At 37.1% G+C, this 17,776-nt stretch overlaps 1 protein-coding gene across 3 annotated transcripts in view; it reads right to left on the bottom strand.

The window, feature by feature from the left end:
- The window catches only part of LRRC1 (leucine rich repeat containing 1), a 129,510-nt gene that overhangs the window by 75,925 nt on the left and 35,809 nt on the right, over positions 1-17,776 (bottom strand). For all 3 annotated transcript variants that reach the window (XM_025419050.3, XM_025419052.3, XM_025419051.3), the window contains exon 2: positions 3,600-3,717. In XM_025419050.3, coding sequence (XP_025274835.1) covers positions 3,600-3,717 — 118 coding nt within the window. The remainder of the gene's footprint in view (positions 1-3,599; positions 3,718-17,776) is intronic.

Raw genomic sequence — 17,776 nt, 5'->3', positions numbered from 1 at the left:
CAACACACAATCCCCTTGACTTTGTGCCTGAAATATCAGAAAACAAAAGCCACAAAAGTCAGGGTTTGGAGGTCTTGGCAGTTCTTCTTGGCGTAGGACATGAGCCTGTAAAAACTTCTCTCCTCATTTATAGATTTTTTTGGAAATAAACACAAAACTTGTCTTTTCTCCCTCACTTGAGCTAGGTAACATCAGGACAGGTCTAATTTTGCTTCTGGAATGAAAGCCAACTCGACTGTAGGTCAGTAATAGTATCTTACCCTTTAACCAATAATACCCTGAAGGTTTCCCACCCTTCCATGTGAGAAGGTGGAGGGCTGCTGGAAAGCTGAGCAGCCATGCTCATAACCACACGACGCTGTTGAAGGAACATTAGTAGTGAGTTTGTGGGTAGTGAGGGCTCAGATCTTGCTACTCAGCATGTTTGATGGGATCAACAGGGTTGGCAGCCTCTGGGGGCTTCTTAGCAATGCAAAATCTCAAGCCCCTCTCCAGACCTACTGTGTCAGAATCTGTATTTTAACAAAATCCTATGGTAATTCATTGCATGTTAAGGTTTGACAAGCATTAGTTCAATGACTTGGGCGGTCTGGCATTAAGACCTTGTTTTCCTCAATGGTCACACAATGGAAAATCAGGAACTGAGGAAGCCAATAAAGATCCTTCCATGACAGACACAGCCTGGTTGTGGATATGCTATAACTAAGGGACTGGGCAGGGTCTCAACAGAACAGCCTCTCTGATCATTGAGGAACAGCCTCAGCAGGAGTCCCAGAACACTAAGAGCCTCCAACAGGCCTCCAGACTTAAACCCAAGCCCTTAAAAATGCCTGTTTCCATACAAAGAAGGGGTTTTCACATTGCCTCTCAGGCTAGAGACTTTGCAATTTTTATTTACTTACTCAATTGCCTAGGAAATTCACATTAATGTGATTTTATCTGAGAAAAAAAAAAAGAGAGAGAGAGAGAGAGAGAGAGGGAACTGAGATTTGCCTGACCTGGAAATAGCTGAAGACTCAAGTTCTTGTTGATTACACTAAATGGTGACCTTGTTCTGCTCTGTCCACACATACAACACAATACACACAATACACCATATACATACTACACACACAACACACATCACATACACAACACACATACACACACCACATACACAGCACACACACACAGCACACATTCACAATACATACAACACCACATATACATACACACAGACCCATACTACTGAGCCAGAACAAGGCTTGCCAATAGGGGAAGCATTTATAAATGTGCCTGATAAGAAGATGACAGGATCTGCAGGATCCTTTGACAAAACTCCCAACACCTGCAGAAGGAAAAGAAATATCTTGTGTCCTGACACTGACTTCAGTGAAAGCTTAATCTCTTTCATCAATGTGCTGGAAGGTATAAAGAGACACATAGGAGGATGCATATAGCCCTTCTTTCTAGCTAAGAGTGTTTGGAAAGAAACAGCTGATGGGAGAAGTGGTAAACCAGGCAGCTGCCAATGCCAACTTTCCACAGGGCACCCTGTCACGTCAGACTGGGCATTTTCACGCTCTATGTCTTCTCTTCTCACGAATAATTAAAGCCAGTACTTCTCCTCTTCTCAAGGATTTCCAGGCCCCTGCTTATTTTCCCTTCTAATGCCAATTTTAAAATTGCTCTTTTATTTCTTTACACAATCTGTGTGATTTCGGTGACCATTTTCCTAAGTCACTGCTTCCTTGCAGAATTAATAGCCAGCTACTCTTTATAAGTGAGATAATTGCTGAGACAAGCAACAGCAGTTTCAATGATGTACACTTTAGATAAACGTGATATAGGATAGCCTTGGCATCAGTTCTGGCCTCCCATGCCTGTCCCATGCCACACTCCAGGTGTAAGGGAAGCCGCATCTGGACTGAGAGGCAGGACCAAGCTTTGCTCTGTTTGCCACCCCTATTCTAGGGCAGCCGATCCTTAGGGTGTCCAGGGACCTGGAGTTTATGGCTTCTATTTGGCTTAAAAATATGAGCGGGGTCAACCATTCCTCACTTAGAAATCTGTCACTGGCGAATAGATGCCACAGCAGAGGCAAAAGCCAAAAAGTACATGGAAAGAGGCCATTCTAAGAGAGGTTAGAAGGGAGGGAAGAACAGTGCACTGACCAACAGAAACAGGCACCCTTGTAAGACAGAAACCATGAAACTCCTAAGATGGTGTCAGATGGCAGCTCCATGCCAATGCTTTTGTTAGCTCCACCCCAGGCCTTACAATCAAATACCCTTAACCTAAGCAGATTTGGGTCCTCTGCAACCAAATAAGCCACTCCAAAACACACTAAACAGATGAATTTATTTTTTATTTTAAAAAATAATATTTTTTCTTCACTTTTTCCATTACCTTCAGGCTAAGAAATAATTCTCAAGAAAAATAAAAGTAGACCCTATGTCAAAAACATACAGCCTGGCCTCAAGACTGTTTCCAATTCATGGGATCTGATAGATGACAGATATTTCACAGCTATTAAAAGTAGGGTATAAAATCATTTTTCCTTCATCACATTTTCAATCAAGTACTGATTATCACTGCTGTCTTATAACAAAAGGCCCGCCAAAATATTCTGTATCTGAGCCTTGCAGTTTCTGTGGAAGACAAGCGAATAAAAGATCCAGACTTGAGGTTCACTGAGAAAAAAACTTGTAGATTTTTGTAGGAAAGCAAAAACAAAACACAAAACAGGCATGTAATATGAGAGCAGGAAAAAGATCATCCTTTTTATAAATAATTCAGAATACACTACGGCCTCTCCTGAAGAACTTACACCAGAATCTTTGTGAGAACTACAACTCCATCTCAAAAGACAGGACCACTGAGAGCTGCCATTTTAACTTAAAGTAATTGATCATGTGTGCTATAACAGGCAGGGGTACCAGCCCACTCCACAAGTGCTGTTGGGGCTATAATACATGAGGTTAAACCAGGGTACCTATTCAAAAGTGAAAGGTTAAATATCCTATTAGATGTCTGATAAAAAAGGAAGCACTTCATCATTCTAGTGAAATCTGGAAATCAAAATAAACTCACAAATACACCACATAAACTCAAATGGGCAGAACCACCAGTGGCCTGATTAGAAATAATTAAACTGACAGAGATGCCCGGACGACAAGTTGCTCTGTTCCAATACAGGGAGGCAGATTCTCATAGCAGCATACCGGCAACTGAGAAACAGCCAGAGGAATCAACTTCCCCCAGTCCTCTGAGGACTGGACACATGACCACACCAATAGCTCTCCATGTCACAATCAGTAAAACGAGGCAGTTGGGCTATATTATTTCCAGTCCACGCTCCGACTCTCTAAATCAGACTGATCCTACTTTGCAAAAATCATCACCTAAAAGCTGCATTATGAAATATTTTTGGTGAACACCTCCAAGCTGACTACACCATTCAATCATGGCATTAATTTCATCCCCAAATTTATACATAGCTTTCCCATATCCATCAGAAAAAGCACCTCCAGTGGCCTTCATCCAACTTTATTGACTAAAACACCGCCCCTAGCATCAGAAGAGACACATGAACAATTCAAGTGGAATCTTTCTCTTACCATTTCGAGAAACATCAAGTTCCACCAGCTGCATGAAGTTTGCTATTTCTGGAGGGAGCCGCTGAATTTCATTATCACTAAGTCCAAGCTTCCGTAATTTGACTAGCTGGAAAAATTGCTGAAAGACAAAAGAGTTCACGTGGGTCTCAGATATATTTGCAATGTAAACCTTCTGCCCAATATGAAATGTAAAACACTATCTTTTAAAAACTAGCAAGGATTGTACTGATATCAATTTCCTCCCTTTGATATCTTAACAGTCATGTAAAGACACTGCCACTAGGATAAACTGGGCACAAAGGACATCTCTGTACTGTTTTAGCAACTTCCTATCAATCTACAATTATCTCAAAAGTTTTTGAAAATGAATAAATAGCTCAATGAGAATGGTAATTATTCCTTTAAGCTATCCAATGGGTAGTCACATTTTCTACTTATAGAAGCTGATATTAGATCTGCAGTATTAGGGGCACCTGGGTGGCTCAGTGGTTGAGCATCTGCCTTTGGCTCAGGTCATGATCCTGGGTCCTGGGATAGAGCCCTGCCTCCCTGCAGGAAGCCTGCATATCCCTTTGCCTTTGTCTCTGCCTCTCTCTTTGTATCTCTCATGAATAAATGAATGAAATCTTAAAAAAAAAAAAAAATCTGCTAAATAAACATATGTAAAAATTAAATAAACATATGTAAAAATTAGAAAATATTTTTAAAAGATATTTTAAACATATGTTTAAAATAAACATGTGTTAAATAAACATATGTAAAAATTAGAAAATATTTTTAAAAGATATTTTAATAGGAATTACTGTGAGTCAGAAAATATACAAATACCCCACAGATGTGTAAAAGGGAAAAAATTGTTTTTGACCAATCTAAAACAGAGTCTACACTGGATACTTCCATGAACCATGGCACACTGGGCACATGCCTTTTTCCTCACACCTTTTAAAACTGTACTAAAATGACACTAAAAGAATTTATACAGAAACAGATATAAATACAGAAGTATGAAATAAATGCATGAAGACAATTAAAATTGAGAAGGGAGAAGCAGCACACTAGACATGCCACAAAATCCTTGAGGCCAGAAAACAGATGAACAAATGGGAACAAAAGAATCCAAACAAAACTGAAATCCAAGCTTGTGGAATGAGGAGTCAATAGGAAATTAGGACCAGGTGATCTTGGAAGGAGGGAGAACTGGTTGAAAATTTATATAAAGAACAGATAGGTCCCCATATCTTTTTCTCTGCCCTGCAGAGCCAGGCAGGAGATCAGAAATTTCCCCTCTAAAAGAGTTGACTCTAAACACAGCTGAGGGCAAGGGGTGAGGCACCCTACTAAAAAGTGGGGGACTGAGTCAAAGCCTGATCAGTGAGATCCCACTCTCTTCCTCCAGTCAAGCTCCCACACATGAGAACAGACACCACAGATGAGAATTACAGTATCAGAGAGGCCCCTGGTTATAAGCCCCACCCATGCACACACAGCTTGCAACCCTCTCCCCCCCCAGCCCCGCCCACACTGCCTCACCCCTCTCAAGTGTCTGGGTCTTTCATTTAAGCAAAAGACAAGGTTCTCTAGACTTGAGGAAAGCCCCTAATATGTTTGAGAGTACCTGTGTGCCTGCACTTCAAATATGAAACAAATATGTGGGGAGCAGAAAAGAATTTCATCAACAAAAAAATGTAATTAACACCCTCAGAGGAATAAGAGAAAATGAAGCAACATGATACTTTTTAAAAAGCAAGCTTCAGAAAAGAAATAAGCTTTCAGAATTTTTTTAAAGTGTAGTATTAATAAAAGAACCCGATAAAAGAGGTGGAAAAGTTAACAAAATCCCTCAGAATGTAGAATAAAAAGACTATAAGACAAAGAAATGGGAGAGAAAAAAGGAAAATTCGAGGATCTGTCTACAAAGTACAACCAATTAACAGGTATTCCAAAAAGAGAACAGAGGGGACTTTCAGAATATGCATTTTTTGCTTTGGAAAAGTCCACTTCACGGCCAATAAAATCAATGACAGAGACATGTCAGAATACCAAGAAATAGAACATTTCAGAACTCCGGAAACAAGAAGATTCCAAAAGTAGGGGTGGGGGTCATAATGAAGAACCGGGAATCAGAAAGGTGCTGGACTCCAAAGCAGACTTGACAGTAAGAAGGCCATGGAGCAATGTCTTCAAAATTGCAAGAAAACAATATTCTCGATCTAAAATTATATACCCAACCAAACCATCAATCAAGTATGATGACAAAATAAAGACATTTTTAGACATGCATGGTCTCAAAAAAATGTATCTTCCTTGCACCTCAGGATTCCATTAAATGTAAGCATATATCTCAAAGGAAGAGGATTTGAGATCTAGCAATCAGAAAATCAACAAAAGAGAGAGACAAAATAAATTCCCCGGATAGAACAATGCAGAGACTTCCAAGATGTCAGCTGAGCAGCAGGCCCTGAGAGGGACCAGTCCACATTGCATAGCCTCTGGGAGGCTCCCAGTGGAAAGATTTTGTGGTGGTAAACATGCATTTGTGAAATTATCTGATCAAGATTTGTTTGTTGATAAATTAGAAACAGAAAAAAACAAAGTAAGCAAAGAAGGGGGGAGTTATTAATTTCAGGAAAAATATAAAGTATGAGAAGATATATTCATAATATAAATTTAAGACTTGATTATGAACAATACTTAGTTTTAATATCTACATGTTGATAAAAACAAGATTTGTGTTATGTCAATATTTAGAGGATGGAGAAGAAATTATAAAGGCTATAGTCTCATTCCATAGAAAGAAATCAAAAGATAACTACAAAATGAAAAAAAAAAAAAAATCAAACTAAGAGCAAGCTTAGCAATTTAGGGGAATCCAGCATTAAAACAGCCAAGAGCTAGGGGTTCTTAAGAGCCAAAAACTGGAGTTGGGGAAGGCAAGAGGTTACTGTTCTTCACTGTCACACTATGAGGCTTGTTGGATTTTTTTTAAAAAGCTATTTGCACATATTATTTTGCTAAAACAGAAATTGAATTTACCAAGGAAAAAATCTCTACTAAGATTACGGGCTGCTCCAAATGATAATTTGAAAGATGCTAACACTTAATATATACTTCTATAATCAAAAAGAAGTACTGTCATTTAGGAAGCAGTTGGGCAATACATAGAACATAAGTTTTCAAGTTCACTGATATAGTGACAATACTTTTGAGCATCTGTCCTTGTAATAAAATTGAAAATGAGAAACACAAGCTATAATGCACAATATATCTTTGCATTATTATCAGCAAAAATGAAAACCTGGAAAACATACATATCAAATAAGGAAAATGATAAGCATGTTATTAAAAATTTAATATCAAGTAAGCAACAAAAATAATTACTATAAAGACCATATAACTTGAAAAAATTTATAATGCAAATTTTTAAAAAGAAAAAAAATGCAGGTATATGATGTACAAAAAGCACGTGTGCATGTTGTTGACAGGAAGGAAACTAAGTTATTTCAGGTGATAAGGAAAATGCATAAACAACTTTAAATTATTTTTTAACAAAAAAGAAAAACATTTTTAAATGAAATGATGGATCTCAACAAATGAATGCTACCAATTAGCTGTCTATAATAATGAAAGTGCTCAATGAAAGAACTAATCCTTTGGATTTCTTTAATCATACAGTTGAGATTTAATTTCTTAAGGAAAGGTATTGAAATTCCTTTATGCTGGTTGTACGAAAGCATTAGCTGACACAAAAGCCATTCAAAAGAGTCACATATCTGAATAATTGAGCTTATGCCAATTGTTCAAAGAGTCTGACAGTTTCATAATGCATCAATGTGTTTACTCAAGCATGAAAAGCTCACTTTATTTTCCAGGAAAGATATAATAGCAACGGCACAAAACCATCACCAATTCTATACATTCAGGAACCATTCAGAAATAATACAAGAGACCAAGTCACTAAGGTACTTAAATCTGCAGTGAATAATAAGTTAGCTTCACAACTGTGGAAACAACAGCATGCAAATCCCCACATCTAGTAGAGATCATAACAGCAGGCAAATTTAAGTTTTGTTCTGCATGTTAAAAGCATCCTCAAAGAGACTGTCACCAACACTATTTTATTCAACCTGAGAAGCACATAATGCACGTAAAAACAACCCTATCTGACAGGATCCCAAAATGAAAATAGTAATTCCTAAATCCTTCCCTCATTACCCTGATGAGATCTTAATTTAGCACCCAAATGCTTTAAATTAACAACTTTCTTATAAAATGGACATGATGCCACTAAGACTTTATTAAATACTCAAGTTTCCAACTTCCTCAAATAGGGGGGAAAAAACCAACAAGCTATATAAGCCCTTCTGCCTTCTCTTTGACATTAGCCAGGGCACTTGAAGAACAATTCATGTAGCTGTCTTGGCAGGGCGCCGCAGCGCGGACTGGTCATGTGACACAACACACAGACACCATTCTTCAACTATACCATGTTTGATTACAGCACCCTGGCCCACTTTAGAGGACACTGTGTACAATTACATGCGAAGGAACCCAAAATGCCTTGGCTCGTTATGCCACACTACAGCCTTCTTATAGCCACCCTTGTTTTTAGTAGATGCAGAGCCTTTAATTTGGCCGTACAACTCGTTTCCTTTTCCCATTCACCATTTCTGACAAGATTCTTTTTCACTCTTTTTTGGTAGAATGTTAGTGACCCCCTTCTTAGAAAGGGACATTGGAGTATTCCTGGGCTACAGAGGTGGTTCAACATCCACAAATCAATCAATGTGATACACCACATTAATAAAAGAAAGGATAGGAACCATGTGATCCTCTCAATAGATGCAAAAAAAGCATTTGACAAAGTACAGCATCCATTCTTGATAAAAACCCTCAACAAAGTAGGGCCAGAGGGAACATACCTCAACATTATAAAGGCTATATATGAAAGACTCAGAGCAAATATCATCCTCAATGGGGAAAAACTGACAGCTTTTCCCCTAAGGTGACAGGGATGTCCACTCTCACCACTCTTGTTCAACATAGTACTAGAAGTACTATCTGATTGCCTCAGCAATCAGATAACAAAAATATATAAAAGGCATCAAATCGGCAAAGAAGTCAAACTTTTACTCTTCGTAGACAACATGATACTCTACAAAAAAACCCAAAAGGCTCTGCCAAAAAATTGCTAGAACTCATATAGGAATTCAGCAATGTGGTAGGATATAAAATCTTTGGTAGGATATAAAATCCATACATACACTAAAACTGAAGCTAAAGAAAGAGAAATCAAGAAGGTATCAATCCCATTTATGACTGCACCAAAAACCATAAGATACCTAGGAATGAACCTAACCCAAGAGGTAAAGGATCTATATGGTGAAAACTACAGAACACTTATGAAAAAAACTGAGAAAGACACAAAGAAACGTAAAAGTATTCCATGCTCATGGACTGGAAGAACAAATGTTAAAATGTCTACGCTACCCAAAGCAATCTACACATTGAATGCAACCCCTTTCAAAATGCCATCGGTATTTTCAACAGAGCTGGAACAAACAATCCTAAAGTTTGTAGGGTGCCATTCAAATGGTACTGGCACAAAACAGACACATAGATCAATGGAACAGAATAAAGAGCCCAGAAAGGGACTCTTAACTATATGGTCAACTAATCTTTGACAAAGCAGGAAAGAATATCCAATGGAAAAAAGTCTCTTCAACAAATGGTGTTGGCAAAATTGGAAAGAATGTAACTGGACCACTTTCTTACACTATACACAAAAATAAACTCATAATGGATGAAAGTCCTAAATGTGAGACAGGAATCCATCGAAATCCCAGAGGAGAACACAGACAACAACCTCTGTGACCTCAGCCACAGCAGTGTCTTGCTAGACACGTCTCCAAAGCCTAGGGAAACAAAGGCAAAAATGCGCAATTGGGACTTCATCAGGATAAAAAGCTTTTGCACAGCAAAAGAAATAATCAACAAAACTAAAATGCAATCTACAGCATGGGAGAAGATAGTCACAAATGACATATCAGATAAAGGGTTAATTTCCAAAATCTATAAAGAACTTGTCAAACTCAACACCCAAAAAACAAAAAATCCAGTCAAGAAATGGGCAGAAAACATGAACAGATATTTCTCCAAAGAAGACATACAAATAGCCAACAGACACATGAAAAAATGCTCAACATCATTTGGCCTCAGGGAAATACAAATCAAAACCACAATGAGATACCACCTCACACCTATCAGAATAGTTACATTACCAACTCAAGAAACAAAGGATGTTGGCAAGGATGAGAAGAAAAAGGAACCTTCTTACACTGTTGGTGGGAATGCAAACTGGTGCAGCCATTCTGGAAAACAGTTTGGAGGTTCCTCAAAAGTTAAAAATAGAGCTACCCTACAGCCCAGCAAATTGTACTTCCAAGTATTTACCCAGAAGATCCAAACACAGTGATTCCCAGGGTCACATGCACCCCAATGTCTATAGCAGCAATGTCCAAATAGCCAAAATGTGGAAAAAGCCCAGATGTCCATCAATAGACGACTAGATAAAGAAGATGTGGGGGGGGTGTGTGTGTGTGTATCTACACATACATACATACATATATACACAATGGAATAGTCCTCAATCAAAAAGAATGAAATCTTGCCACTTGCAATGACGTGGATGGAACTAGAGGGTACTATGCTAAGCAAAATAAGTGAGTCATAAAAAGACAAATACCATATGATTTCATTCCTATGTGGAATTTAAGAAGCAAAACAGATGAACATAGGGGAAGAGAAGGAAACATTTTAAAAAAATTTTAAAGGGAAGGATAAAAACAGAAGGCAAACCATAAGAGACTCAACTCTCGTAAACAAACTGGAGGGGAGGTGGGTGGGGAGACGGGGTCATTGCATGATGGGCATGAAGGAGGGCACTTGATGTAATGAGTACTGGATGCTATATGCAACCATGTGAATCACTAAATTTTACCCCCGAAACTAATAATATACTATATGTTAACTAAATTGAATTAAATAAAAAATTTAAGAAAAAAGAAAGGGACATAGGAGATCTTAGTCTTAAAAGAATTATGTTCTTTTTAATTACTACATGGCCAAGGATCTCCATTGCCCAAACTTCTCCTCCTTAGAGTAAACATAAATCATTGTTCTAGATTCATCTGGAAGACAATAGCATAACGAATGTTATTAAACTCCTGAAAAACTGTTGGACTCCATCTAGAATGACACCAAATTGACTCACAATTTCCTTTCCTAGGCATTCTAATACTTCAACTAAATGGTGACCCTTTTCATTCTATGTTAACTCTCAACACATTCCTAACTCCTGTACCCTTTGACCTAAACTCTCTTTTTGGCCAACCTCCTTGATAAAGATATGGTAAACCAATGGTTCTAATGTTGAGGTAGGATGAACAATTGTTACATCAGTACAGATGACCCTTGAAAAACACAGGTTTGAACTGCATTTTTTTTCAATAAATACAGTATGGCACGATAAATGTATTTTCTCTCCCTTATGATTTTCTTAATAACATTTACTTTTCTCTAGTTTACTTTATTCTAAGAATATAGTATATAATACATATTAGCATCCAAAATACATATCAATCTATTGTTTATGTCATATGTAAGTCTTCTGGTCAAGAGTAGGCTATTAGTCAAGTTTTGAGGGAGGCAAAAGTTATATACAGATTTCTGACTGTCCTTGGGGATGAGGGGTGACACCCATGTTGTTCAACGGTCAACTGTTTATCATTTGTGTCATCCAGCAGTGTTCTTTTCTGTGAGATTTTTAAAAAGTTACTGTAACTTTATTACCCAGAAATGTTATTCCTTGGTATATAACTTATTCTTTTATTTAATATAACTTATTCTTAAAAAAATTCTCACATTATTCCAGAATACATAAAAGAATGTGCTTGGCAAAATTATTTGTAATTGCCCAAAACTATAAATAACTCAAATATCCATCAGTAGATCTAACAGAGAGGGAATATACCTTATTCTACATAGCAATCAAAATAAAAGCTTACTATTAGTCATTATAGGAAGGAATCTTAGAAATAATATTAAGCAAATGAAACTTTCACAAAAGAAAGCATACTATATTATTCCACTTGAAAAATCACCAAAACTGAACTATTTTGTTTAGAGATGTACACAGAGGTGGTAAAAACTATAAAGAAAAGCAAAGAAGTGATTCCTATGAAATTGGGTTAGTGGCCACCTGTAGGTGTAAGGGAGAAGACTATGATCAGGAAGGGTATGAGATGGACTTCTGGAGTCCAAGCAATGTTTATTTGTTTGTTTTAAGATTTTATTTATTCATGGGAGACAGAGAGGCAGAGATGCAGGCAGAGGGAGAAGCAGGCTCCTCACAGGAAGCCTGATGCAGGACTTGATCCCAGAACCCTGGGATCACACCCAGAGCAAAAGACAGATGCTCAACCGCTGAGCCACCCAGGTGTCCCTTTTTGTTTGTTTGTTTTTTTAAGATTCAAGCAATGTTAAATATCTTAACCTGAGTGGTAGTTACAAGTATTCATTCTATAATTTGTTATAAACTGTACATTTATACCCTATGCATTTTGCTATGTATTTTATTTCACAATAAGAATAGTTTCTAAAGTTTTAAACTGCTTACTAATCAGGAAGGAAAATACTAGACAATTAGCACCAAGAACATCAAATTCTTTAACTCATCATAGTTAATGATAACAAAAAGCAATGACACTATACCTCGAGGAGAAATAAAATGACCATAGTGATCAAAAACAGCATCAGTAAGGATAATGTTATCAGCAATATGATATAGCAGTCAACATCTACTAAGGAATTCTCTGTGCTTGGCAGTAGGCTAAGAACTTTACAGGGGTTACACTCTTTAATCATCCCAATGTTGCCACCATGTTGATACCAACATGTATCAGTTAACTCTGGCTGCATAACAAATCATCGCAAATTCTAAAACAATTTTTTTTTTTAAATTTTTCACATTCTGTGGGATGGCAGGGCAGTTCCTCTGCTGCTTTCATCTGAGCTCACTCATGCAACTGTTAGAGTCAGCTAAAGGGTCAGAAAGGCTGGAAGATCCACCCTGGCCCTCTTCGTACAGTCTGGCAATTAGTGCCAGCTGTCAGCTAAGCACCTGTTTGCCACACAACCTCTGTCCTCTCCCTTATGATACAGCGGTTTCCCTACATGAAGCTCTCCAAACAGAATTCAAAAGTGGCAAAAGAAGAGGCTGCAAGGACTTTTGAGGCCTAAGCCCTGAAATGTGCATGCTGTCATTTTTGCCACATTCAGGGGGTTGGAGAATTAGTCTGTACTGGTAGATGGAAGCAGCAGCAAAATTCACACTGAAAAGAGGCATGGGATGGGAGAAACCTGGTAGATTAAATGGCCTACTACAAAGTAGGTAGGAACCTCAGTTATGCCACAGAAAAACATATATAAAACCTGGATAGACTATCCTAGAAAATTCTATGTTGGATCACAGAGCAATGACTTTTCTAAAGAAAATTCAAACAGAAAATAAAACAATTTATTGCGCAAACTTTGGCTAAGATTTTTGATTCGTGAGAAAGATATAGGTAAAGGGAAATCCCCAGGAAGTATTCACAGAATAGTGATAGAATAGTGATAGAATCAGTTGTCTGTGATTCGCAGAGAATTCAAATAATCATATTTCACATCTAAGATCTGAATTTGAAAGAGTTTTAGCAAACACTCAAAAATGAGAACTACTGATGAAAGAAGTGTTAACAGGACTTTTGTGTGTGTGTGTGTGCGCGCGCGCGCGCGCTTTGGTAAAGTGTTACGCAATGGGAATGTCCCTAGGTGAATCACTTTGTACCCTTGTTAAAAAAAAAAAAACATCAAATGATTGAAGGGCTCTTTTTAATTCCAAAACTTATAGGATTGCGTTTCCAAATACCTTCAGTGTACCTTAAGAAAAATGAAAATCCTATTAGTACACAATACAATAAGCATGAGGTTAAAAATGCATAAAATTACAGAAAGTAGATTAGTGGTTGCCTAGGAAATGGAAAATGATTGCTAATGGCTATGGGGTTTCTCTTGGGATGACAAGAATATTCTAAACTTCTATACTAACAACCACGCGATCATGCACTTTAAATGGGTAAACTGTATATATAGCATATGAGTCATATCCCAATAAGGATGTCAAACCAAGGATAGGATTGGCAGACACCAATGAAGAAGGAATCCCTTTTGGTAATAAAAGACTAAGTGAGGGACACCCAAACACCTTATGTAGTTGAATCCCAGTTTTTGATCTCTAGTTAACAGATAAGAAAACTGAGGCTTCCACCACATTTAGTGGCTTCCCTAACACTGCTGCCGGTTAATAGCATTCTTTAAGGAAAATTCTAAAACATGATCACTTTGGAAAATCACAGAATAACAACACACTCAGGTAACTAACTGGAAAAAAAAAAAAAACATTTGGGAATGTATATTCTAATTAGCTAAATAAAATAAAGTCAGGGAAAGGGGGAGTTTTAGGCTCCAAAAGGGATAAGGAGTAAAACTGTGCCAATACGGTACTTCGTCTTGATTAATGAGTTGAAAGGGAAAGGAAAGGGCATGCTAATGAAACCAGCATGTAAGAGCACATAAGTAGTGTTGCTGCCTATTAGATCCAGGCCAAAAGAGTAGACATAAAAGGAAAGTAATCTAGACAGATAAGAAAATGAATCAACTTTTAGAGGATCATGGGCAGGGCGAGGTAATTCCAGATAAAGCCTTAGGCAAGGGGAAGGCTGACAAAGACAGGGAAAGCAGTAGACAGAAATCTGAAACAAGTTTATAATATGATATAGCAAAAGAGCATATAAAGAAAAAAGGTTTGGTCCAGTGTAGGGGCATGGGGGAAGGTATCACCCAGCACCAGGACAGTCCTGGTAAAATTCAAAAAAAAATTCAGTCTATTGAACTGGCAATTTTTTTTAAACAATCTTCAGATAAACTTAGAACTGTATTCAAAAGAAAGTCACAAATAATTAAGAATTTGAAACACTGACTTACAAAATTGAAAGCTTATATCCATGCACTATTGCATGGACCAGGTAAGAGGTAATAAACATGAAAGGAGATAAAGGTTTATTTAACTCCTCAATACAACTAACCACTTCCTCTATAGTCTGAAGCAGGAAGAAATATATTTCCTTGCCCATTTATTTGGCAAATAAATGAAACAGATCACAGGCAAAAAGTCTCCGGTTTTAAAATATAATTTTTTAAAACTGGTTCATGATTTAGCAGCACAGGTACCCCTTCTTTGTGCAAGAAAGAAAAAAGTGTGGGCTCTTGTCCTTACATGGCCCTAAAAGGTCATAGGTAAATCAAATTTCAGAGAAGCAAATCAGTTTCCCACTGAGCACTGCTGTCTGTACTTCAGCATTTAGAATAAAGATGCTTACATTTACTTTGCTTAAAATATTTCCCTTTCCAATTTTCCTGTCTCTGGGCTCCACTAATAATAATTTTATCCTCTCTCATTTGTTAACATAGCTGCATGTTGTCAAGGTGCTTTCATACATCATCAAGCTATAACCATTAATGGACCCTAACAAAGATATTAATGCCTTAAGGGTACTCCCCACCACCAACAATTAAAATAGCTCAGGAGTGAATCACTTTGAAAATCATGAAACCAGGAACATTTTATTTATTGTGCTGTGACCAGAAGAATAGGTGAGGCTGGTAGTGGTATTAGCAATGATTTAGAAAAGAAAAACCTTTGTTAAAATGAAGATTAATTATGTGCTTGCTTCAGTAGCACATATACTAAAAGCAGCATAAATCAGAACAGCATTACTTTACTGAGAACCTGAGTGGACAAGCCAAGGACATGGAAGGACATGCTAATGGCACAGATAGAGACTTGTCAAGACTTGGATTGAGCACAGAGAAGGGCCGAATACGACAAAGTAGGAAAAAAATATCAACCTGAAACACTATAGGGGAAGAATTAAACACAAGGTAATAAATTCAAGCACTGAACTATTACATGGCCACTAAAAATCTTGTTTCTCTATTAGGACTATATCAAAATAAAAAGCTTCTGCATAGCAAAGGAAATCATCAATAAAATAAACAGGCAACCTACTAAATGGAAAAAGACATTTGCAAAGATGCATCTGTACCTCCAACCTTTATAGATCCAAAATATATAAAGAACTTATACAACTCAACACTAAAACAAAACAAAACCTGATTTAAAAAATGGGCAGAGGACCTGCATCGACATTTTTCCAAAAAAGACATCCAGACGGCCAACAGTCACATGAGATGTTCACTCATTAATCAGGAAAATGTAAATCAAAACTACAAGATATCACTCCACACCAGTTAGAATGACTAATATCAAGAAGACAAGAAACAAGTGTTGGTGAGGATGTGGGGAAAAAAGGAACCCTTGTGCAACACTGGTGGGAATGCAAACTGCCACAGCTTCTGTGGAAAACCACATGGAGTTTCCACAAAGAATTAAAAATATAAATACCATATGATGCAGTAATTCTAATACTGGATATTTACCCAAGGAAAATGAAAATACTAATTTGAAAAAATATATGTATCCCTATGTTTGTTTATTGCAGCATTATTTACAATATCCAAGATATGGAACCAACCTGAGTGTCTATTGGTAGATGAATGGATGAAGAAGATGTCGCATTCACATGCGCACGTGTGCGTGCACACACACCCATACACACACACACACAGGAATATTACTCAGCCACAAAAAAGAATGAGATCTTGTCATCTGCAACAACATGGATGGACCTAGAGGGTATAATGCTAAGTGAAATAAGAGAAAGACAATATTATATGATTTTACTTACATATGGAATCTAGAAAATAAAACTTACAACAACAAAAAAATCAGGCTTTTAAATACAGAGAACAAACTGATGATTGCCAGAGGGGAGGTAGGTGGGGGGCAGAGTAAAAGAGATAAAGGGGATTAAAAGATATAAACTTCCAGTTATAAAATAAATAAACCACAGGGATGAAAATTACGGCACAGGGAATAGAATTAATAATGTTGTATGGTTACAGATGGTGACTACGCTTACTATGGTGAGTATCAAGTAATGCATGGAATTGTCAATTCAGTATGTTATACATATGAAACTAATATAATATTGTATGTAAATTATACTTCAATAAAAAATGTAAAAGTCCTGTTTCTGATGAGTATTTAATAATACAAATAAATACATGTATTCTAGGGTTCTCAAAAAAGAATCTAAATTTGTATACACAGTATAATCCTTACTTTGCTTATACATAATGGACTTTTAGGGAAAAACTTTTTTAAATTTACTTATTTAAGTTTTAGGTGGTTAACATACAGTGCAATATTGGTTTCTGAGGGGAAAAAAACTACTTTTGAAAGGTAAATTTTCAGGCAGCCTGGGTGGCTCAGCGGTTTAGCGCCTGCCTTCAGCCCAGGGAGTGTCCTGGAGACCGGAATTGAGTCCCACGTCAGGCTCCCTTGCATGGAGCCTGCTTCTCCCTCTGCCTGTGTCTCTGCCTCTCTTTCTCTCTTTGTGACTCGCATGAATAAATAAATAAAATCTTAAAAAAAAAAAAAAAAAAAGGTAAATTTTCTGGTATTAAAAAAAAAAAAAAAAACTTAAACTCAATGACTCAGGATCATTCAACCTCTGGGTGTTGATGCTTTGTACCACAGAAAGCCAAAGATTCTATTTATCTGAAGGAAGGGTTGTTTTTCCTTCAAACTTGAACCAACTCTATCTTCAAGCAAAACCTGAAATCAGTTTACATACCAAAAAAGTTCTTCCAAAAGAAGTCAAAGAGATATTCAAGTAAGTTTATTAAAAGTGATCTTATATTTTGGCACAGGATACTCAATAAGGTTGAATTTTTCATATATTGTACTCAATATATATGTACATGATTCAAATGGAATAAAATGTGTTTAATGGACATCTGTCTTGGGTTCAACACAATTTATCTAAGCTAATAGTGTTAATCAGCTATATTATATATATTACATATATATATTATGCCTAGTTTATGCAGAGTTTTGAAATGAAGAAAAAGATACTCAAACAAGATGTAGTCCTTACTCTCAAGGGACACCCAGG

This window comes from Canis lupus, chromosome 12 (assembly GCF_003254725.2).
Source record: "Canis lupus dingo isolate Sandy chromosome 12, ASM325472v2, whole genome shotgun sequence".
Lineage (NCBI taxonomy): Eukaryota > Metazoa > Chordata > Mammalia > Carnivora > Canidae > Canis > Canis lupus.
This window is presented reverse-complemented; position numbering and strand designations above follow the sequence as displayed.